Here is a 22,513-nt window from a genome sequence, read left to right on the forward strand (position 1 = left end):
GTACCTCCATTTTCTTCAGAAGTTCAAGAAAACATCAACTCTCCGCTGGTTTCCTATTTTTTGCTTCTTTTGCACTGCAGCGCGTGGTTGCGCTTGCTCATTACCAACGCTGACAGCGGGTCCTGACGAAGGTCTCGTAGGCCTCAAAAGCACCACGCTCATCACTTCCTACAGCCTGTAGAAGACTGCTAGAGATTTCAGTCAGATTTAGATGCGGGGCAGGGCCGCCCAGAAAGCCCGGGGCTTAGGGGCCTCAGGGTCTCCCCTTTTGAGTGACTTCTTATTGGCACTTCGTGGCCAGCCGAAGGCTGCCCCTAAACGTGCATCGACGAATGAAAGGTTGCATCCCTCCGTTGGCGCCTGTAAGAATAATCTCGAGGCATTCTCCACAGGGGCCCCCGAGGGACAACAGGGGTCACAGAATGGCGTCAACTGCCAATTTCCTGACTTTCAAGCCCGAGTGGCGTTCGGACGTGCAGCTCCTAAGGCGTGCTACTTTCCTCCTCACATGTCTCGTGGTGTGGTAGAGCTTCAGAAGAAGGCAGCAGAGGTGGATTGCCTTGTAGAGGTGGGTCTCGGTCGCTGCTCATTTGTCCTGTCCCTGCTCTGCACTTTCTGCCTTCGTTTGCTTTGTTGTCAAATCCGCATGAGTGGCTGTGCCTTGAATGCGGAGAACTGTTAACACAAGAGGAAGGAAGTGAAAGCGCGTATGCAGGGCCGCTCGTATAATTCTGGGGCCACTGCTATTGCAGGTTAGAGATGCGAGAGCCCCTCTCACTTCGAGCGGGTGTCTTGAAGCCATAAAGCCTTCCAAGCATCTGAAGCGGCTAATTGTTCTGAACAAGTGCGACCTTGTCTCCTCTACAGATGCGAAGGTGGGCCCCAAATGATTTAGGGTTCAGGGTTCAGGGTCGAAACGTCCGTCAATGAGCGCTGGTTTGGAGGGCGTTGCTCTGGGCCCAGGCCCATAGCATACGCGTCACTTTTAGGAAGAAGAAATTGTGTGCTGAGGGTTAATTTTGCCGCATAATAGAATAGCTTTATACTCCATTTATACATTGGTTTTAATTGTTCTTGCTAGAATGTGCTCTTGCTTTTCATTGCAGAAGGCCCAAGAACTACTCCAGGCAGCCGGCCTGGAGGTGATCCACTGTCTTTTAAATCAAGAATTCACGCTTCGGGCGTAGGGTTTATGGCATTAAGTGTGGGGATGTCAGTGTTAAGGTCAAAGTGGCTACAGCAACCAAGCTTACTTTAGTGGGTTGTTTTGTTCAGTTGTGCTGCTGAGTGTTTTGGATGAGTGGCTGCCTGAGACTCTTTATCTTATTCAGAAAGAGCCGCTTGTTCTTGTTCGGAACGACTCTTCAGAATATCCACTGAATTTTGTGAACGGGTCGATGAATATTTGCGTTTTCCGCCGAAAACGTCAAATGTGTCCACGCGCGTGTTTCGGCGCATGAGTCCTTGAAATATCTGCGTTCTTCTGTGCTTACTTGTACGTTTTTCCTTTGGAACTCCTTGCTATATTTTTCCGTTTCGCAGTTTTTTTCCACACCATCACATCTACTTGCGTCCATGCACCTTTGTATTTGTACGTTCTCCTTCTGCTCTTCAGTTTTACCTTCAGTCTCTCTGCCCCTCCTTCCTGTTCGTTTTCATGCAGTCTGTCCTAGTCTCTGCAAAACAGCGCAAGGGCTTGCACAAGGTTACTGAATGGGTGCTGGGGACCCCGGAGCCTAAATTTAGCAGCATTGGCCGCTGGCTGCTTTTGGCCGGGCTTCCCAACACCGGCAAGTCTTCAATTCTTAATGCGCTCAAGGCGCTCGCCTTCTCCGTAAACTGTACACTCTAAGTCTCGCACCCTGAGGGGCTAACACGTAGACTTCATACGTTTTTCCCCCACCAAGCAGTCCTAAACTATGAGCCCGAAAGTGCAGGCCTGACGCAATTGATCACAGAAACCAGCCCCGAACCTGCCTAAGGCGAATGATTGTAAAGGTATTAATTGAGGGTGCTGCATTCGTGCTACCGTACATGCTTCGTTGTTCCAGCCGTGGAGTGGGTGTGATGGATGGGGTTGATGGGGTCAGCTTGCCCCGCACAGCAATGTGAAACAGGGGACTAGATTTTTCTCGAGAATTTGTGTGGGGATTCCGTATGTCTGTTCTGCTAAATTTCTCGAACAGCTGGAGCTTTCGGGCATCTGAATGCGTGTTATTTCCGCAGGCGAGCTTTCACGGGAAACCTGGCAATCAACTCGTTCAGGGCGTCAGTGAGTCATTCTAACCTTAAAAGCTAAAGCTTGGACCTGAACTTCCAACTAGAAACCCGTTGAGCCTTGGTGTATGCTCGTTGGGAAGGTGCATTCGCATAAACAGACAAGACATAAATTCAGCTCCGTGCTCACGACCGCGCTCAATGAATAGATGCAAACTCCAGATGAGAATCATACAGAGTAGCACATGCGCAAAATGGCCTTCGCATAAATGGAAAACTGCTTTACACAGCGACAAACGAAGAGAAAAGCGTAAACACAAGCGTACACATGAGCATGAATGCTGTGGATGCACCAGCTGCGTGCGAGTCTCAGTTGTGGCTTTGGGTATAGTGTCTTAATCGGCTATGTAGTGACGATTTCCAGCTCTGCAGAGCCCTGTCTTCTTTGTCGCATGTGCAGTTGAGTGCCCCACGATTTGCACCTTGCTTCTGTCCCATTGGTGCATTTTTCAGATAAAACAACAGCGAAAACAGGGAAGCTGCCCGGAGTAACGCGAGATGTGAATGCGTTTCAATTGACGAATAAACCCAAAGTTTTCTGCTTCGATTCTCCAGGCATTCTTTTGCCTAAGTCGGTCTGAATGTGCATGCACGCTTTTGTTTTCAATGATTGGCCTGTCTTCCTTTATTTGTGTGCGATGGTACCTGTGCAGTAACTGTGCAGTGCAATGCTCAACGCACAAGTTTGTGTGTACGTACACCGATGTGTGGATCTGAATGCAAGCACACGCAGACAACCGCATATGTTTCGATTCTGTGTCTTCTCGTGCAATACTTGCCTTTGCACGTTCTTCCCAAAAAGCTGATTTCTGTAGAGCGAATTAGCTTCTAGCCTCTCCCAGTATTCAATGCACTTAACGTCTAGTGCTGGACAGCAGTATGGAGTAAAGAGCACTCAGATTACATTTGGAAGTGTTATCCCCCTACAGTAGAACCCCATTCCGATATGTGCAGGAATTGCGACCAGGGCAGAAGTTTGATATTGGGAGTGTTGGGCATTTTGCCAGAACACCTTATAGGGGAAGAATTGGCTGCAGATTATCTCCTCTTCCAGCTTAACAAGAACCGGCAGTTTGGCTACGTGCAAGTGCTAGGGTTAAACGGGCCCACAAACGATATTTACGAGGTAGGTAAAGGCCATTGCCTGCTTGTCCTGTCCTTCCTTTCCGTCGCCGTCTGTATGCTTTGAAGCCCTCTCTTCCCCAGAAATACGGCCAATCCTTGCTTTTTGGCGCATTGTTTTGCGCTGTGGTTTATTTGTTAAGTATAAGCTTTGCAGTTTGCGTTTTGCAGGTGTCCCGCCACATTTGCCAGACATTAGGCCGGCGACAAGAGCGCTTCAGTCTACCGCCTGTGGACCTCTCTCCCGGTTTTGTGTTTTTTCTGAATTTATTCAGAGAGGGCCACTTGGCCTCTCTTTGCCTCGATACCCTGCCTTATGCCGCAGATGTAGTGCTGCGTAGAGACGTCCTCGGGCAGCAAAGGTGCGCTCGAGATCCTCTTCCGTTTCCCTGGTGAAGCAATAGTTTCACTGTAACCCTGAGTTTACGTTCAGAGTGTGTGCACGGCGGAAATGTGCGTGGGTAGAGGAGTCCACTGTGCAACTATACCTACATTACCTGCGTGCGGTCCCTCACTTTCCGAATGTTTTCTCCGTTCTCTGTGTGTATACCTCCAATTACATCCAATACGCATCTGTGGCATGCAAGAACCTGCAGTTTACAGCCACAACGAGTGTACTGTTTTTGTTCCTCACTCTCACGCAGTAGTTTTCAGAATTCACGCTTAGTAATCGGCGGCGAAAATACACTATCCTGCATGCAAGTGCTCTGTGCCTGCGCACAAGCGTATACACATTGTTGCCCAACAAGCTGGCTTTGCGGCTTCCGCTATCTCGTGTTGCCTCAGGGAACCACCGGATCCGTGGCTTCTAACTGACCAAGAAATGCCCGTACCAGGCCTGAACTAGCTACTCATTCCACATCGTTTTGCTCAGCTAGATGAAATCTACGGAAACTACAACCAAGCTAGGAACCTCGCGGTTCGTTTCCCAGCAGCCAAATCGATATAGGCCCAAGGCCAAAAAGGCCCTCAAGCAGCATGACTTGGGCAGGGGTTCATGAAATGCAGGCCTGCAGACAAAGGGTTTTCTGTGAAGGCTCTCACCATCATTTTGGCCTGCAGGCCTTATGAGTTGATAAAATAACATGAGTACGAAAACGTGTCCGTTTGGTTCTTTTGACGGCGGATTTGGTTTTTGAAGAAGCTCTCCAGATAGGCCTTTTCCACAGTTGCGTTGCAGTGGATATGAACCAAGAAGTTCTAGCAGCAGCCTGCAATCTCGTGCGAGGCTGCCACAGAAGCAGCTGCGTTCTGCGGCTGCACCCCTGGCACTTTATTGCACTTATATGTGGCGCCTATATCCCTCCTTTTCGTGTGTTTGTTCATCGAATGTCAGAAATCTAGGTGCCGCTTGCTTCCCTTTTCATCACCACGAACCGGTCGCGGACCTTTCCGCCGTTGAAGCTGGCGGCGAAAGCCCTGCACTCGGGGTTGGGCAAAGTGTCCTGCTGCAGCCGGGTAAAGCCGAAGTTTTGCAATGTGCAAACAACCGAACTTAGGCTCACACCGACACACCGCTGGAACGCCACGAGTCGCAGCCGGCGTGCTGCCTTTAGGTAGTGGTGAAATGTACGCGGAGCTGTCATCAGCCGGTGAACATACAGCTGTTCCAAGCCTTCCAAGAACCTCACGGGAGGCCCAGAAGTTGCCTGTTTCTCAGGCGCATATGGGTCCCTCTGTTCAGTTTTTAAGGGCGTTACACGGGAGCTAACTGGTGAGGCCCAAAGGTCAGGCAGAGGCCCAGGGCCCCAGATGACTCCCTCCACCCCCCCAGGTGCTGGGCGTTGAGATGTTTGTAGGTCAGACGGGTCTGGAAAGTTTGCTAAGTCCAAAACCAACGCGTGCAGGACGCGGAGTTGACGGAGGCCCTGGCAAGCCTGCGCGAGTTCCGGCGGCGGCACCACCAAACGGCCCCCGTACAAAAGGGTCTCCAGATGAGGCGTGCAGCCGCTCAACAGATATTGATCAGCAAGTTCTGCGTTTTCTATCAACTGCAACAAGTAAATGACAGTGCGTGGGGAGGGAAACCAGTTATGGAATTCGTCAGCCTTAGTTAGACAGGCGCAGTTGCTGGGAAAAGGTACGAGAGAGGGTTACAAATTAAGTCAAGATAGAGACCACAAAGGATGGAGTAAACAAATAAGAGGGGAAAACGGGCAAATGCAATCCGACAGAAAGGCGTTGCATTAAACAACAAACAAGAAGACAGGGATTGACACAAATGCAGAAGACTGCATACGGCAAAAGGAACGGCCAGACACTTGCAGCGATTCTCGCACTGCGCGTTGCTATGCTACACACCACAGAAGTATTGTACGCCGCTTACAAGAAGAGGCTATGGCGGGAACCCGTAAAATATACTTAACAGATCTATACACCGCAAAGTGAGCTCACCTCAAGTCTCTTCAGTTTCGGGCAAAGCTGCCACGCATTTAAAATACATCCCGGCCCCGAGAACTCCGTGAGGGCATCAGCCTCTTGAAGAAACGCTGCCGAGGCTGAAGATCTCAGTCCTCTCAGTCTATCGCTTTTCAAGAGTATGCCTTTGTGTGGGGCAGTCTCGTTGCTCATGTTGCCGCTGCTACTGCTTTCGGTCCAGGTACTGACATTTTTGGAACCGGTTAGTCCGCGAACGCGTACAGTCTCCAACTGTCTCTTCTGCTGGAGAAACGTTGTGAGCCTCCGACTGTCTCCCCAGGTGTCGAGGTTCTTGAGGGCGGGGAGGACGCTGGAAGCTGCGCTGAGCTCGGCCAAGAGGCAGCTGGGGCAGCTGAGGCCCCGGAGGTGCTGCAGCCCTACAGCCCGCAGCATGGAAGCTGATGAGACACGCCGAATTGCCCCTGCGGGAGCCTGCCTGAGGTTTTCCTGTGGCGTAGCCGCCGCCCCACCCCACGTGAGGGCGTGTCTGTGCAAAAATGATACCAGAAGAGCCGTCTCAGCGGAGGTTTTAGAGCCCGCCAAACCCTCAGGCCGACCCGCATGGCGGTCTGAGGGGACAGTGTCGAGCCAGTTGGAGGGGACGTCTTCTGCCCAAACGCTAAGCCGAGTTAGGTGGCATCCGTATAGTCTAAGAAATTCCAACAGTAGCAACCACTCCCCGCTGTTGCACACATTGACCTCCAGCTGTCGAAGACAGGGGGCGGAAATGAATGCAAGAAATGTTATGTCGTCTAGTCGCAGCTCCTCCAGCTCTGGAAGACGGCAACAGCCAATCCAAGCGCTGGTCCCCGTTTCCCCTTGCCGCAACAAGATGCATTCTCTGCAGTACATCTCAGAGTGCTCAGTCGCACCACAAGCCATTCCAGGGCCACTAGGGAAGCTCTCACGGGCACCGCGAGGGGCACCCATTTCATAAGCTTCCACAAGAGGGCAATCTTCTGTCTTTTTCGTGTTAGCTTCTGCAGTTGGCCAGCCCTCTGCTTGCGCCGCAGGTTGCTGGTCTGGTAGCTCCTTCTGTTGCTGTTGCAACCGTTGCTTATTTGCGGATGCATTTTTGTTGGTGGATTCGAGGGCCCTTCTGATCCACTTTATTACGCCACTCTTGGCGGGGGGCTCCATGAAACCCACGATGTCCATGACGCGAAGGTGAGCGCCATTGAGGGATATGAATCTAACTGCAAGGCAGGGGTGCGTGAAAGAGACTTCTGAACCCCAGTAGCGATGGACAGGGACTTGAAGGGGCCCGCGAAGACCCCTCTGGGAAGATAGCCCTGCCTCCTGCATTCTAAAGATAGACTCATGCCTATGAGCCTCTGAAGTGAGGGTAATAGCATTCTCTTGGAGTTTGGGGGCCTCGAAAAACTCCAAAAGCTGGAAACCTTCTACTGTTAGCCGCTTGAGGATAGGCAAGTAAAACAGGTTTCTCTTACGCAAGCCCTGCGGAGAAAGACGAGGGGAGTCTCCTGGAGACGACCCCCAATCCGTGAGGCAACTGACACTGCCCTTGAACGTCTCCCAAGAAGCGGAGCCCAGAGAGATTGGACAGTCATCAGATCGTGGCGCTGCCGTTGCTGCTGCAGTCTCTGCTGCTACTGCCGACGCATGGGGAGGAGAGAGGGGAGGGGAAACGGGGACAGAGAAAGCACCGGAGGCGGGAGGAGAGGGCAGGGGCCTTCTGAGCTGCGGGTGCAGTGGGCTAGGCTCCCCGTTGTCCTGTTCTTCTTCCGTCCTTTTAGATGTAACACCCCAGTTTTGCGGCGGCTCGCTGTTACTGCTGATGCCACTGCTGCAATCATTGCTGCTGCGGCTGCGTGCGTTGCTGCTAGCGCAGTTGGCCTCAATGCTCGGTGACAAGGGTCTTCTGGGTAAAGAGTCTATGCTGCACCCTGATACCAGAAGAACGCGCATGCGCCGGTGCAGGGTGGCCCCCCTGAGCTGCAAGGTGTCTAGCGTATGGGTGCTCCTGGATATGAGTCTGCACAACTCCATCACAAAGCTGCCCAGAGGAGAGTCCCATGCTTCGAGGTCGAGCGACAACTCAGCGGCGTGGTGCATCCCCGTGAATATGTCTTTACCTATTTTCTCAGCGGCGCTCTGGAGAGCGGCTGGGCCGGAGACCCTCGAAAAATCAAGGAAGAGGGAGGTCTGGGCAGCACGAGAAAGCAAAGACACAAGGCTGCTCCTGGTTTCCTGCGGCTGCCGCAGTAGTAAAGCTACGCACGGGAATGTCACCACCACTGGGACCTCCCCCATGTCGATCTGCTGCTCCAAGGCACCAGCCCAGCTTAGGCATGTAAGCGATAAAGGCAGGAGAGCTTCTACTGTGTTCAGCCATGTGATACAACAACGACAGACCACGAAAGACCGCAAGCTCTCAGACAATGAACCACAGCCGGCCCATGCAAGCCCAGAGGCCCGTATCGCGCGAGACAGACATTCTGCACGAGGGTCCCCCATAGTGTGCATGCAAATAAAGGACGGGAAATGAACTACAATGCGGTCGAAGCCACGCTTAAAGAGTGGACCGGCAGGGCCCGTAAAGACAAGCCGTTGAGGCAGAAAAATACAAGGGGGGATCAGACAGTGAGATAAAGACAATTTGCGAGGCAACGACGGTAATCATCGGGCAGAGGAAGGTGTCCCCTAAATTCATTTGTGCATTTCAACTCCAACAATGCGAAATTAGCCTGACGAGAGACAAGGCAGCAGACGAGCTGCAGAAGGAGTGGCAGCTACTGCCTCTGGGTCACCTCGCAGCCACGGCAGTTTCTCTGTTGGTGGTACATGCCTGCTTCCTTGCTTAAAAAGCCTATGTGTTGATAGCTTATGAAAGAAACCACAGTTTTTTAAACTAGACTTGATGAAGAAGGCCAGAAAGGACCAATGGACCAACAGGCGTGATTACTGGACTAGCGACCGAAGGCCAACGAGGCTCCACCTGCCTCCTTACCCGCCCTTTCCACACAGTTGCAAAATATGCCAAATATTAAATATCCTTGTTTCCCTGTTAATTTGGAAGGGAAAGTACAAGAGGAACGGACGGATACCCTTGTGCAGGCGCCTCTGATTGGCTGGCACGGTGTGTGCATGGTTTGTTTCCATCTACAGCAATGGCAGCAGCAAAAGCAGCAAGAGCAAAACGAAATTCAGATTTTGATGTTCTATTTCACGATAGCAATCTTTATTTCAGATCAGAAGACGTAAACACAGCAGAACAGGTGCAACGTTCGTTGCTCGTTGGATGAGGCACAAGGGAGTAATGCTGATCTAGCACATTTCCTCCGTAGCATTACTTAATCACCCCACTAGCAGCACTTGTTTGTCTCCCATTATTACTGCCTGCCAGACCTCCCTGGCCAAGAGCTTGAGCATGAGACTTTCACGTAAGTGGCTGATGAGGACAAGCCAGCAAGGCCGGTTTCTCGACGGCAAAGTGATCTACCAGCCATGGATTTCGCCTTTCAAGCTAGTAACGGCGGCTTTGGCCCATTTAGCTCGTAGCTTCTCCAAAATGTGGCTTTGTTCTTTCGTTTTTTGGTCTAGTGGACACGATGTATCACAATCTACCCGGCGATGTTCCTTTTGTTTGAGCTCTTACGCGCTGTAGTACTGCACATTTTCCCCATTGTTTAATCACGAACCGTTGTCAAGACGTGCTTCGAGAGCCTCAAAGTGTATGTGTATCATACAAGTTAAATTTCCCCGTTGGCACAAGAGGTCAAGGGGCTTGGAAGGGGACTGGAGAGAATTCATGTAAGTTTACTCGGCAGTAAATTGCTCCTAGACTTGAGGTTCTGGAAAATACGAAATGGGATCGAAATGGGGGCACGAAACGGGATCACCTGGAATACACCTATTTAGCGGGCTGTAGAGCCATTGTGTGGCTCTACAGCCCGCTCATCCCGTTTTGCAAAAGCTCTATCGTGTTCGCTTCGCAAGGTCAAGCGTTTGTGTAGATCTGATTCTGCTTAAGAATTCTAGTGGCTACGGTACGAATCCCACTCAAAAAAGACCCCCGGTGAGAGCCTCGCGCAAGCGTCGTCGTTGCAGTCTGCGACCTTTGTGCGCCTTCTCATCAGCCACCCTGACAGCGCGCATCGGCTTCTATCGCTTCGCAAGGGTTTACCTTCTTTTCTGTATGCGAGCTGGCCATCCACCCAGATACCAAGGCAGCTACACAACAAGTACATATCTACAGACCGTGTGGCTAGCACGCCTACGGGGGTAATCCGGCGCGGGCGTGGTCTAGTGGCTATGACGTTCGCCTCACACGCGAAAGATCCCGGGTTCGATCCCCGGCACCCGTATTAGTCTTCCTGGCCACCGGATTTTTCCTAATGCACTAACTTCAATCCTCCAGATTCAGCTGTTCAGCTTGTGGACTATTTCTCAACCCCCAAGAACTATCTGGCTAGGCGTCTAGCTACCAAGCCACGTATTCAGAGTGATCAGTGATCACTAGACACATTGACGCAAGATAAGGAGTACCTCTAACTAGACACGCAGGAAGGGGGTGGCCACCGTTTGGGGTGGGCGTGGTCTAGTGGTTATGACGTCCGCCTCACACGCTAAAGATCCCGCGTTCGATGCGCGGCGCCCGTATGGTAATTTCTATTGCACAGTATTAGCTTCCTACAACTAGCGTTAATTGCCTAAAAGCACGTACTTAGATTCTGTCAGGTCCATGGCATTCTCAACGGTTCGCAAAGTGGCTGCATACTCGCTGCCCAGCGACAGAGGGAACTAGCGAAGAAGGCGGGAGGGAAATTTCGGTTTTTGGTGGATTACCCCTGCTTAGATAGAAAGGCAAAGACCTGGAGGCCTATTTCGCGGGCGTGGTCTAGTGGCTATGACGTTCGCCTCACACGCGAAAGATCCCGGGTTCGATCCCCGGCGCCCGTATTCCAATGCTGTGTTCGTACTTGAACCATATGTTCTTGATCATGAAGATAGCAAGGCCGTAGCTTCTCGAATCTCAAGAGTAGCTATGCTGAAAGCTCGCTAGAACGAGTAGTTTTGGCTATATAACTTTTAAGGTATTTAGTTAAATAGACTTACCGGCAACGGGCTAGCTACGGGTAGCTGACTGGCTAGGTAGCAACTAGTATAAATGTTAACCTGCGTGTTGGTATGAAGTTCCACTTATTGTTTTAGTAAAAGGCATACGTCAGAAAAGACAGGGAAAGGCAGGCGGCCCATAGATGCTGCCGAAGCTCTCAAGGCTGGAAGCCTCAGAGGGCTTCTGAAGTGGGGATTCGCCCTTGACAGCAGCCTCATATATTTGAGCAAAAGAAGCAAGCTCCTCTTCATTAGCTCTGCTGCGTAGCATATCTCCTTTCTCACCTCCCTCATGAGGGCCCACCCCTACGTCTGCAAACGTATTAGTTTCTTCAGCAATCACCTGCTGCTGCTGCCTTTTTGTCCTCTCAGCGGCTGGTTTTATTTGATGACCTGGGGTAGAGGGAACTCCACAGATCGGTTGAAGTTTCTGCTGGGTGCGCTTCAACAATTGTGGCCTTTCGACTTTGATGGCCCCCAGAAAAGGTACATGGATCGCCATCTCTTCACTTACGGGACGCTTTTTCCAGGGATTCTCCGTGGCGCCCGCTATAGAGACCCCGTATGTGGTGGCACTACTTGCCCTGGAGTGTTTTGCTTCACCTCCTGTACCATTCCTAGATGCGGAAGAAGCGACCAGACCACACTTGACGCCCAGTCGCTTCTCTGCATGCCCATTGAGACCATCTGATACGCCTTCTGTAGCGTCCAAAACCACCATACGTTGCAAATGGCCCTCAAAATTGCCCACACAAGCCCCTGCAGAGGCCTCCTTACTGTTTTGCTTGACAGCCCATCCCGTCTCCCTAAAGCTGGTCCCCATTGGAGGCCCCAGGTTGACGCGCTGCCAAGCTGTGTATATTAGGCTTCGCCCTTGGCTACTAAGTTTTCGTAGCCCCAGACGGACATCCACCGTGAGCGAAAGAGAAGAAAGCGAGCCCTCGAGGGTGCAACAGCCCTCAGTGGCATTAGTCCAAATTTGGTGATGAGAGCCCTTCAGACTTCGGTGATTCCAATCTGGTCTCAAAGCTACACGTAGGTTGTTGGCATGCTGATGTGGGGGCCTTCTGGGTCTGAAAGTTCGTCGGGTGCTCTTTAAGGGAGCTTCTCTAAGAGGGGCTCTCCTCCGGGAATCTCCTCTAGCGCCGTCTCCCATTAGGTACTGTGGGCTGCAGCAGTCCCTGAGTATAGACCCCTCCATTACCCGATTCAAGATGGAAGACCTTCTGCTGCTCCTTTTACTTCTTCTTTGGGTCCCGCCTTGCAAATATTTGGAATTCATCTTTGAAGCGTTCCCCACTGCACATGAATCAAACGTAGGGAAAGGGCAATCGCTGTTGTCGTCGCATGTCTTCGCCTCCTGGGACCTTCTCTGCTTGCTGTTGGGGGCCCTGAAAACTCTACGAGAGCTGGAAGAAGAAAGCTCTTTCGGAAGAGCCCCCTTTGTTTGTGTCAGCCGGGAGGAACTCTTTCTGTTGTGTTTTCCGTGAGAAGTAGACTTAACGGTGCATGAAGGCTTCCCCGTAACCACAGAGCCCTCTTCTAGAAGTTGCTTGGGACCACTGAGCCTCCTCAAAATAGACCTTTCTATGGCTCTGCATCCACTGTTACTACACAAGAGATCCTGTGAGGGCTCTTGGAGCCCCATAAGGGCCCCGGAGGTGCTGTTCACGGAGGAGCTTGCGAGAGAGACCACTTGGAGACGTTGTTGTTGATGCTCTTGGAGATGCAGGAGCAGCAGCTCTTTCTCCCGTAGCAGCTGCTTCTCTAGCTGCAGCATGTCGAGCTGCTTCTGAAGCTGCTGATGTTGTTGCAGCTCGTGCTGCTGCATGTGTTTACTCTGTTGCAACTGGCTCTGCTGCACCCGCTGTTGATGCTGCAGCTGCTTCTGCTCTTGCTCCTGGTGTTGCTGAATCTGCTGCTTCAGCTCCTGCAACTGCTGCAGCTGCTGCAGCTGCTGCCTTTGTTGCTGTTGTTGAATTTCTCTGAGAAAAGACAGGTGCTGCAGCTCCTGTTGGTGTTGGTGTTGTTGCAGCTCTTGTTGATGTTGATGCTGTGACAGTTGTTCCAGCTGCGCTCCTTCCGTGTGCTGCTGTTGCTGCTGCGACCAGTGCTGCTCCCGCTCCCGTTGCTGTGTGCTCTGTTGAAATAAGTCTGCTGCGTGCTGCAGCGGGACAGAGTTGCCCTGCTGCATAAGCACTCTCGCTTTGAGAGCCCCCTGCAGCGTTTCGCTGTTTTTCTGTTCATGCTGCGGCCTCACTTCGTATTTCTGTTGCACAGAAAACCCAACTGCAGGCAGCGAACCCCCAGGAGGCCGAAGCAGCTCATGCTCTGCCTCTACTGTTTGCTTTAGAGAAGCTTCCTTCGCTTTGGTTGATTCTAGGGGACCTTGACACGCTACAAAGCGCGAATTCACCCACGTGATATCTCTTAGTGGTGGCAACCCAGTTATATCCCTTCTGTAACACTTCACTGAGGCTTGCGAAGGCTTCCCCGCCGACACCCTTTCACAATGGTTTTGTGTGCGTTCGGATACCAGATTGGGCAAATTGCTGCTGGGATTTCCTTTGAGGCACTCGACCCCCCAGTGTCGCTGGATGTCCTGCGGCTCCTGGGGTTCTTGGTTATCTTGTGGGTGGACCAGCTCGTGAGAGTTGACAGGACGGAAGAGAGGGCGGACAACAGCGTTTTCGGGCTGCAACAACAAACACTTGATTTTTGTTGTTGGGCTCACGGCATAGAGCTTCAGGTCCACGTCTTAGCTCATACTGCATATTATATGCACCACACTTGGTTGTATGGCTTCAGACCCGTACCTCAAGGCCTCGTACCTCAAGCGCGGCGACATTTTTTGTGCTTTCGTTGCTTCTCTGGGAGGTCGGTGATGAGGGTGCCTGAGGATACGGCAACAGCAACAGCAGTAGCAGCAACCGCAGCAGCAATGTCAGCCAGAAAAATAATGCAGAATAATCTTAATCGCTTGTTCCTCTTGCCAGAAGACAGTTTCGATGTCCTCTCTTGTCAGTCCTACGCCAAAGACGTAAACCCGTGAGCTTTGACCCCTAAATGTTACATTTGACATGCCGTGGTTGCTGGCTCTTTGTCTCTGTTTCTTTTTGCTTCCCTCCCTGAAACCACGCCAAACCCTGTATCCTGAGCCAAAATTACTTGGCATTGAGTAATAAACAGTGAAGTCTGCCTTGTTAGAACTGAGAAATGGGTTTCCATAGGCTTCGAAGGCTAAACTACAAAGTGTATTCGTGAGTGCCTAAGCCTACATCGCCTACGCATGTCCGCTAGCGTTTTAAGTGGCCCTTTCCGGTCTCGAGGGAAGTTTTGCTTGGAAGTCCAGGAATGCCTTCTTGTGTTAGCGTTCTGTAAAGCACACGAAGGAACATCCGTGGCCTAGGGATACAGCAGATACCCGGACTCCTAAACCTCGGTTTTAAGTTCTTTGTATTTAGTGCCAATAATGCATGGCCTGCCGATCTACCAAGCCGAATTCAAGGGCTTGCTGAATGAGTAGAATTCTCAATGCGCGCAATGTGACCGATTTGTTTTCTGCTGCATTGACTACATGCTTTGCAGACTAGTCAACACAACAAAGCTTTTCGCGAGACTTCACTGTACCTAACCTACCATAGCTTTGTGTCGCATGGAGGATGGAAATGAAGGCAGAAAAAAGCGTACGGGGTGTATACTGTCCTTTTCAGTCTCCACCGTCTCCTTGCTGCGCTGTCTATTTCTCGCAAGCTTTTGCTGTTGCTGCCGTAGCTGCTGCTGCTGCCGCAGCAGCACCCAGGTGATTTTAATGCTCTGTCTTCTGTATGCCTCAGTATGGAGATCTTTTCGATTGTGCCGAGGATGTTGGGTTCTGTGGGCAGCACGGAGTCGATATATGTGCGACTTTTTTGCCTTGGCATGCGAGCTATCTTTTGTCGCCTGCTCAAAGGTACCCCGAGCCATGGGGACAGACGGCTCGAAAGTCCCCAAAGGATCGAACTGAAAAGAAGCACTAAGATCTCAGACTCCTATCCTCAGGGGCAAAGAGGGGAAAGCATTCTTCAAATCTGGACGTCAAGATACAGCGCAAGCAATAGGCCCCAAAGGCCTTATGTGCTCAAGACTTCTCTCTACATGTTTGCTTTCTGTGACTACTGGATTCCAAGCTCCTGAAGCACTGTGCCGCACGTCCCGAAAGCTGAACCCGGCAATCTTAACGCAAAGGTAAGTGAATACACCAAAGTGGGCTAGGCTGAAGGCGTTCTCGGCAGGGAACAAGCAATAAATGATTTTGATCGGAACATTAGCGCTAAATCCTAAACGCTTAAGTGAAAACACCGTAGAACAGCCTGCCCGATCTCCAGGCTGGGCCTTGAGGCGTTTCAGGTGGGACCATGCGGCCTAACTCTTAAACTAAACCCTGAAAGCTAATCCTTTTCATGTGTTACTTCCAGAAAAAATAAGCATTTGGGCATTCTCTTGAAATTTCATCGCATGGCCAGTAGAGACTCGAGCACTTTTGGGGGCTGGCCAGCCTCCTTAGCCCTAAGGCCTGAAATTAGAATTCTATACAATCATCTCACGGCCATTTCACCCTTCTGAAATTCAGGAGAAACGCTGTGAAGCTCTCCGCTTATAATGCCTTAATAGGTCATACAAGCCGTAGAAAATCTCACGTCCAAGGTCCTCGGCTCTGAACCATGACTGGACGCATAGGGTTCACAAAGCCCAAGAGAACTACGATAGCCATTTCAGAAGCGGCTTAGGATCTACAGATTCAGCAGCTAACAGTAAGATCTACACTGTAAACCCGAATTCAGAAATGCTACACTATGAGTTCGAGCCACGCTTGCTGGCAGGCGTAGCCAGACGGTCACCCGAGTGTAGTATCTACGGAATCAGCAGCTAACAGTAAGATCTACACTGTGAACCTGAATTCAGAAATAATAGACTGCGAGTTTCAGACACGCTTGCCGGCAGGGTTAGTCAGAGGGTCACCTCAGTGTCAGTGTAGAAACACTGCAAAGAGTTGTACCAGCGAATAACAGGGCACCTCCGCAAAGCGTATCTCCGGAACAAGAACTCGTGTCACCACAACGTGACACCCTTGGCCAGACTCTCGGCGACAGGCGCGCTCTGGGTAGCCCTAGTCTGAATCTGTGCACCACCGCTTTATACCTGTATGTAGACGCCTGCCAGTCCAACACCTTTCGCGCTAGGCCTTATGCTGCAACAGTGGCAGCCCGAATCCATCTACCCACATTCAACAGTCACAAAAAGTACTCCTGGTGGGAGCTGCGCTCGAAAACTTGGAGGTTTACAGCGCCCTCTGATGCCACCGGGATTTGCCTAAGAAAAATGTAAGTGTATGGCTGGAAGTAATGTAATGTAAGTGTGCAGTTTATCTGTCAACCACATTGAAAACAAAATGAAAAAAAGAAATTGGCAAGGAAGTCCCCTTTAGACAGCGCAGAGACAGCCCTTGTGTGCGGTGAGGCAGGACATACGGGTCCTATAGACCTTTCTCTCTATGAAGGCGGATCCCAGCGACCTTATACTATTTATTAAAAAGAAAGGAGTTCAAGTATCCCTGAAAATTCCCGGGAGCCTTCTTCAGCATGAACGGCCCTATGATGCTCTCCTTAAGGCAAAATGGCGTCGGCAGCATAGGGCCAGTCAGACGGTGATTTACGTTGCTGCTCTGTATCCTGACTAAGAGATGAAAGTGATCCTTGTGACCAGCTCTTGAGAATTGTGGCGCCTTGAAGCGATTCTTCAGTAGCACCTCGCGGCGCTCTCGGAGTTCCCTCTTCGGGGTTCACCAAAGAGCTTGTTCTGAGCTCCTCTAGACGTTCATCCCCCTGCTTCTCCAAGGGCTTCTCTACGGGGCTTTCCGAGAGCTTCTCCGCGGAGTCTTCTGAAGTTGCACCGCATGATTCCGCTATAAGTCCCTCAGGCGGCGTTGGCGCCCTGTCGAACAAGTGCAAAGGCTCTAAAGCTGTAGTTTCCTCTTCATTCCATTCAGAAGGGATGCAAGAAACTCCCTCTGAGAAGCGTTCACTTAGAAAACTCATGCCCTGCAGTGTACACACACCGCAAGGATTAAACTTTGAACAAGCAGCCTTCAACAATTGTCTAGGACAGGTGTTTGAAAACCAAAGCTTCTGGTCTTACCTCTACTAGCAAGCGGCCCATTTCCTCGGAGAGCCGAACCTCCTGCGCGCAATGTCACAGCACCACTCTTAGCAGCGTCATGCCTCAGCAGCGAGACAGCAGCAGTGGCGACACACCCGAAGAGGTACATTGAACACAGATGCTGTCGTGGTAACGCTTGCCTCCTCCCCAAGCAATGATGCTGCAGGGGAACCCCAGACCTCCCCGGTTCCCCAAGGGGGCTTCTTGAGGCCCTTTAGGAGGGGGGCCTCCAGGGTCCCTAGGGGCCTTTGAGCAAGGGGCCCTCAAGGTGTCTTAGCTGTCCCCCGTGGAGATCCCACCCAACTGGCGTGCGGCTGCCATTTTAGCGGGCTCCACTTGGGGCTCGCTTTGCAGCACATGCATTGAGTGGCTCCTGTTGATCTATTTTCTGGCCGTGCGGACCCCGTAAGACTACAGGGGACTCCACTAAAGAAATTAGACCAAGGAGTTTCCTGGCTATTGCCCGTAGGAGTCTTCTGCTCGGTTACTGTTGAAGAGTTCCTATCATGAGAGGCGTCTGCTATTCTTCCGGTGTCAACAGGACCATGTTGCGCCCCCAGACATTTGCGTGAGGGCCCCCCCTCCGGTGTTTTGAGAGCCCCCTTGGGGACCCTGGGGCCCGCTGGCAGCAGCCCCGCTTTTCTGTCTCTAACCTGGTGAGCGTGCTTGATAAACCTTCCAAAGGAGACAGCTGCCCCTGCTGCCACCGCTGCTGCTGTGGCTGCAGCTTCTGCTGCTGCCATGGCGGTGGCCGAGATCCGCGCTTGGGTGTTCAGGCGTTGCAACTGACGAGCAGCAGCGGCGGCAGCAGCAGCAGCAGCTCGTGCTCCCCCCTTAATCGAATTGGCCTGTCGCTGCAGCCTAAAAAGCCATGGCGGCACGTGGCCAACTCCCAGCAAAACACACAAGTGATCCGCAAAGTTCACGCAGTTCCTGCACAGGCAGCAGTATCCGCACCGCAAGCTTAAATGATAGGGCAAGCATGCAGCTTAAAGAGGCAGCACCGCTGCTCTCTGTGGTGAGAACAATGTCCTGCCAAGACGGGAGGACATTCTGTGGTGCTAATACATCCTAGACCCTAGACCCTAAAATCTGAAGGAGTAACCGACCTGCTGAGAACGTCATATGAGTTGCCGGGCCATTCGACCTTCAGAACTTCTACAAGGGAGAGAAACTCATCCATGCCCAAGTCGGCCGGCCTGCAGAGAATTTCCAGACCCGGAAATCTAGACCCGAGGCCTTGTACCTGGGCCTTCCCTTATTAGCAAGATCTCCGCCTCCTGAACAGGACGAGAATCTTCTCTGATGGCTGGAAAAAGGCTCAGGCTAGGCAACTAGCTTCCACATGGACTCTAGACGATAACCATACGACGTAGACCCTAAACTGTGCTCACCCGCCTACCACCCAAGTTACTGACGAACTGCGTGAACCCGAAACCCTGTAAACATTGCCCTTGCTCGCCTACCTACCCCATGGGTACGGTCTCTCTATAAACATGGGCCGGGTGTTGCATGGGCTGGCATACGCTCACGCCAGTCGTTTCATCTGTATCCAGGATAACAAGCACAACAGCTGCTCCCGGTAACGTCGCTGCAGCTGTCCATAATGTTGATGGCTCCAGTGATGCCGTTGCACTCCCGTAGTGCCTCAGAGCACCAGCAGTCGCTGAAACACTAAATGTGGCCCACTCAGAAGCTTGTTTGCTATCTAGCTACGTAGGTAGCTAGCTGCCGGGCCAAATTCGTTGCTAGCTGCGCAGAAACGTGGGTTCTCACCGAGTTATCTGGCGATCCGAGCGCTGGCAATCTGTCTCTCTGGATAATTGCCGAGCTCGCTGTTCAATTCTCTAGCACTCTGGCTAACTGGTTTCCTAGCTACAAGTCTAGCTGTGCATTTACCTGTCGTCTGCCCAAAAGAGTATTCCTGTCCGTAGACTTCCACCCCTGCATGGAAGGCTCCAGCACCCAGAGGCCTCATAATTCGATTTACGTAATTTGATATGGCTGGCGTAAGGTCGTACACGTGTAGCAGCACCATCCGGGGAGAAAAGGGAGGCAAGGGGCCACCCCGAGGACCTCTGCGGACAACCGCTGGAGCAGGAGGGGGCACTGATAATGTGGGAGGGCCCCACGGGTCACAAGAGCCCTGGCTGGCACCGACACTTGTGCAAATGCTGCGCTGTTGCTGACGCAGCAATAGCACCTGTTGCTGCTGCCGTGCCTCCGCTAGCTGCTGCTGCAGCAGCTGGCGCTCCCTCCGCAGACGGGCAGCACGTCGGTGGCCCTCAGCCCGCAGCTGCAGCAGCTGGCTTCTCAGCTGCTGCGCTGCTTCGTTGTCATCTTCAGATTCCGGATGCTGTTGCTTTTTTCCGCTGCTTCGTGCTAGAGCCGTACCCACATCCCTAACTGGAGATGCCAGCAGCCACTCATCTTTAACCTCGGTATCCCCTCGTACGCTACTTCGGGTTCCGCCGAATATGTCACGAGGAGCAGGCAGGAAAGGATACGAATGGGAGGATCCCCAGCCTTTTTGAGAGCTTGAGCTTTCACAGGCTGAGGCTGCTTTGGGCTCGCTCAGGGATAAGCCCCTGTACATGCATTCAAGAGCCGTGTCCGACCACGCGGATGCACCCCACTTACCCTGCAACCCTGCCTTAGTGCGAATGGCGATGCCTGCTGAGGCTCTCTTTCTCAGCACAGATTCCGCGACTTCCATTGTGGGACGAGGGGATGCTGCTGTTCTGCTACAGTCTATGTTAGAGTCACCGCAGCTCTCCCCACTGTCAATGCTTCCAATATCATTGCAACGGAAGCGCCACTAGGTTAAAAATTCCAGTGTCCCAGGATAGTTCGGGGGCCCCCAGTGGCGCAAAGGAGTGCGGGGTGAATGGGCCCGCGTGAAACAACACTGAACGACGCGAAACGAGTTTTCGGTCCACGTCGGCGCCTAAAGAGTCAACAAAAAGCATTTAAAACGCTTTAAAGCTAATTTGGACTAAAATACGCGTATAAAAAAAAACAAACCAAAGCGGCAATTGACCCGGATGGATAGGCCGCGACGGCATAAACCTAGGCTCTAGGCCCAAACACTGGACAATTTGCCGTATCCAAAGTATTGTCCTGACAAATAGGCGCAATGAAACCTAGAATTAGTATTTGAATGAAACTAGCAGAGCACGAGTAGGTTCCATCGTACTCTTCAGGCGTAGCGGCCCGGGCGCAGCCGACAAGCATTCTGGCGCGTCGGCGGCTGTTGCTGGGGCCCTAAAGGACTTTCAGAAGGGCCAAAAGGCCGCATGAGTTATATGCACCTTACTGCTTCTTCTTGGTTTCCCCGTAAGTACTGATCTCCCTGAGTGTACGTTTTTCAAAGGGAGAGGAGGCCACAAACTTGGGGGACTGTGGCCTCTTCTCCCTTTGCTCCCGTTTCAATGTTTCCTTACACCAGAACTGCATCGGTTACTATTTGCATTGGCCCCGCATTACAAGAAAGTCGGTAGGGAAAGAAGTTTCTGCGGGAATATACCAAAGCAACAGCTCCAGAAGTATGAGCAACGTCAGCAGCAACAAAACAGGGTATGGTGCTATCTATAGCATGAAAGCCAGCAAGATGTACGAGCAGCTACTATAATTCCCCAACACCGTGGCCTTGGCAGAATCTTCATGCTTCCCTGGGAATGGAGCTACTAGTTCATTCCCCTAATGTCAGCCCGCCCGGTTCCTGGATCCTGGAGCTCCCAGAATTGCTTCGGAACCTTTACCAGCCTCTAGAAAGGCTCTAGCGGAGAGCGGTCACTTCACGCTTTACAGTTGGGAGCCAAAACGCTTCATTGGGTCCTGGGTGTCCTCTAATTGCGACTGTTCTGTGGCTGCCTCGTAGCCTCCTTACACGACTACTCTTTTTGCCCTGGAGGTGCAGATTCGTTGCTGTGCCTCTACCTGTCCCCAGGTTGTTACTGCCATCTTGCTCTCACTGATTACAGCCGGCAATATACGCAACCCCCACCGTGCCAAAATCGCCATCTATAGCCAACAGATTGAAACCGGCAGTCTGCTGGTTTGCACTTCCTAAAGAACCCCATACCAGCAGAACCGTCCTCTCCCCCCCAAAATAATTCCGTAGACTGTGCCCCATACCAGTAGAACCGTCTTTTCCCCCCAAAAAATTCCGTAGACTGTCTTTTTTCCTGAAGACACAATCCGACTGAAGCACTCAACGAATGAAACCTGGATGGCGTTCATTCCAAGGATACACATTCTACACATTCGACCATTCCATTCAACGCCATCGCTCGTCACAATACTGACAACTAAAGCCATCCCAATTGACCGCCAGGAAAACCTGAATACTCGCAAGCCCCTGTGAAACGAATAGACATACCAAACGCAACAGACCTCGTAGACAAAACGCCTCGGAACATTTAGACCATCCCTCGTACTAGTTCAATAGACAGTCACTCCTGCGTGCCCCACACACCAGCCCATCACACTGACGACTTCACATGTGCCTGAAACCAACGTGATTTCCAGTAAATCCGGGGGACTCGCAATTCAGGTATACCAAACGCGGCCAATCATAGATAAACAGCCACTTCCGCGTGCCCTAGACACCACCTCTCTGGCAACCCACCCTCCCACGCAACCTCCAACCCCCACACCCGCAATGACAACCGTTAGCAGCCGCGCGAACACGTACTGCTGATCAGAAATTCTGCTGTGGAGCCACCCTCTAGGGGCGGGCCTAGCCAATCACAGGCCGCTGAGTGCAATGCGCTGCTCATAGCTACGACAGGGTGATGCCGGAGCCACCCCGAGCGCCAGCCAAGTAAGTTTAATTGGCGAGTCTCGAGCAGCTTCTACCCTCAACCGTGCTGAACGGCGAATAGGCGTCAATACAATCACGAAAGTGCACGATGCAGAACTGTACGAGAGCAGCAGTACAAAATATATGATGGAGTTAAAATTTTCAAGCTTATATCTCACACGTAATTGAGGTAAAGGACTTCCTTCAATCAAGCACTGAAGTCGCCACTCAAACGCGGGGTTACTGCAGCAGGCTCGTGACCCTGTCTAGGGCTGAATTGAGGCTATCCAAGTGATTTAATGTTCAGTGGGTATTGATTTCAGTGTTTAGTGCACTTATGACCTTTTACTGTGACACACACACATGTTGGCTGTTGAACGGTGCTGTTGCTCTCCAGACTGCTTCCACCTTCCTGAAGAAATCTCTGCTAGCGTTGCTCGTGGCAAGCACAGTAGTTTAGTTTCAAAAAGACTTCAAATAGGGCCACAGTGCTATTGCGGACTTTCGGCTCCCAGAGTGGCGTATGTGGATGGGCCATTAGGTTTCTCGTTGAGGGCATTGCTGCCTGGAGAGTCTGTACGCCCTGGTCCTTCAGAGGGTCATGAGGAGCCCTTC

General features: G+C 51.8%; 4 protein-coding genes across 4 annotated transcripts; 1 reads left to right on the plus strand and 3 right to left on the minus strand.

Annotated features, from left to right (window-relative positions):
* Positions 1 to 508: 508 nt before the first annotated feature.
* Positions 509 to 4,246, plus strand: ETH_00001410 (GTPase domain-containing protein, putative; the record flags this gene model as incomplete). The annotated part of the gene is made up of 9 exons (XM_013377216.1): positions 509 to 568; positions 753 to 875; positions 1,107 to 1,142; positions 1,664 to 1,834; positions 2,227 to 2,272; positions 2,731 to 2,848; positions 3,232 to 3,403; positions 3,571 to 3,761; positions 4,186 to 4,246. The coding sequence occupies 9 exons, from the start codon at positions 509 to 511 to the stop codon at positions 4,244 to 4,246; spliced, it is 978 nt and encodes a 325-aa protein (XP_013232670.1).
* Positions 4,247 to 4,739: 493 nt separating this feature from the next.
* ETH_00001415 (uncharacterized protein) lies at positions 4,740 to 8,295 on the minus strand (the record flags this gene model as incomplete). The annotated part of the gene is made up of 2 exons (XM_013377217.1): positions 4,740 to 5,390; positions 5,794 to 8,295. 2 exons carry the CDS (start codon positions 8,293 to 8,295, stop codon positions 4,740 to 4,742), a joined length of 3,153 nt encoding a protein of 1,050 aa, XP_013232671.1.
* A 2,710-nt stretch (positions 8,296 to 11,005) lies between these two features.
* Positions 11,006 to 14,553, minus strand: ETH_00001420 (uncharacterized protein; the record flags this gene model as incomplete). The annotated part of the gene is made up of 3 exons (XM_013377218.1): positions 11,006 to 13,591; positions 13,713 to 13,790; positions 14,536 to 14,553. The coding sequence occupies 3 exons, from the start codon at positions 14,551 to 14,553 to the stop codon at positions 11,006 to 11,008; spliced, it is 2,682 nt and encodes an 893-aa protein (XP_013232672.1).
* Positions 14,554 to 16,541: 1,988 nt separating this feature from the next.
* Positions 16,542 to 19,810, minus strand: ETH_00001425 (At4g25680, related; the record flags this gene model as incomplete). The annotated part of the gene is made up of 6 exons (XM_013377219.1): positions 16,542 to 16,976; positions 17,074 to 17,115; positions 17,748 to 18,027; positions 18,204 to 18,293; positions 18,565 to 18,760; positions 18,994 to 19,810. 6 exons carry the CDS (start codon positions 19,808 to 19,810, stop codon positions 16,542 to 16,544), a joined length of 1,860 nt encoding a protein of 619 aa, XP_013232673.1.
* Between the last annotated feature and the right edge of the window lie 2,703 nt (positions 19,811 to 22,513).

This window comes from Eimeria tenella, genomic scaffold (genome assembly GCF_000499545.2).
Source record: "Eimeria tenella Houghton genomic scaffold, Eth_scaff48, whole genome shotgun sequence".
Lineage (NCBI taxonomy): Eukaryota > Apicomplexa > Conoidasida > Eucoccidiorida > Eimeriidae > Eimeria > Eimeria tenella.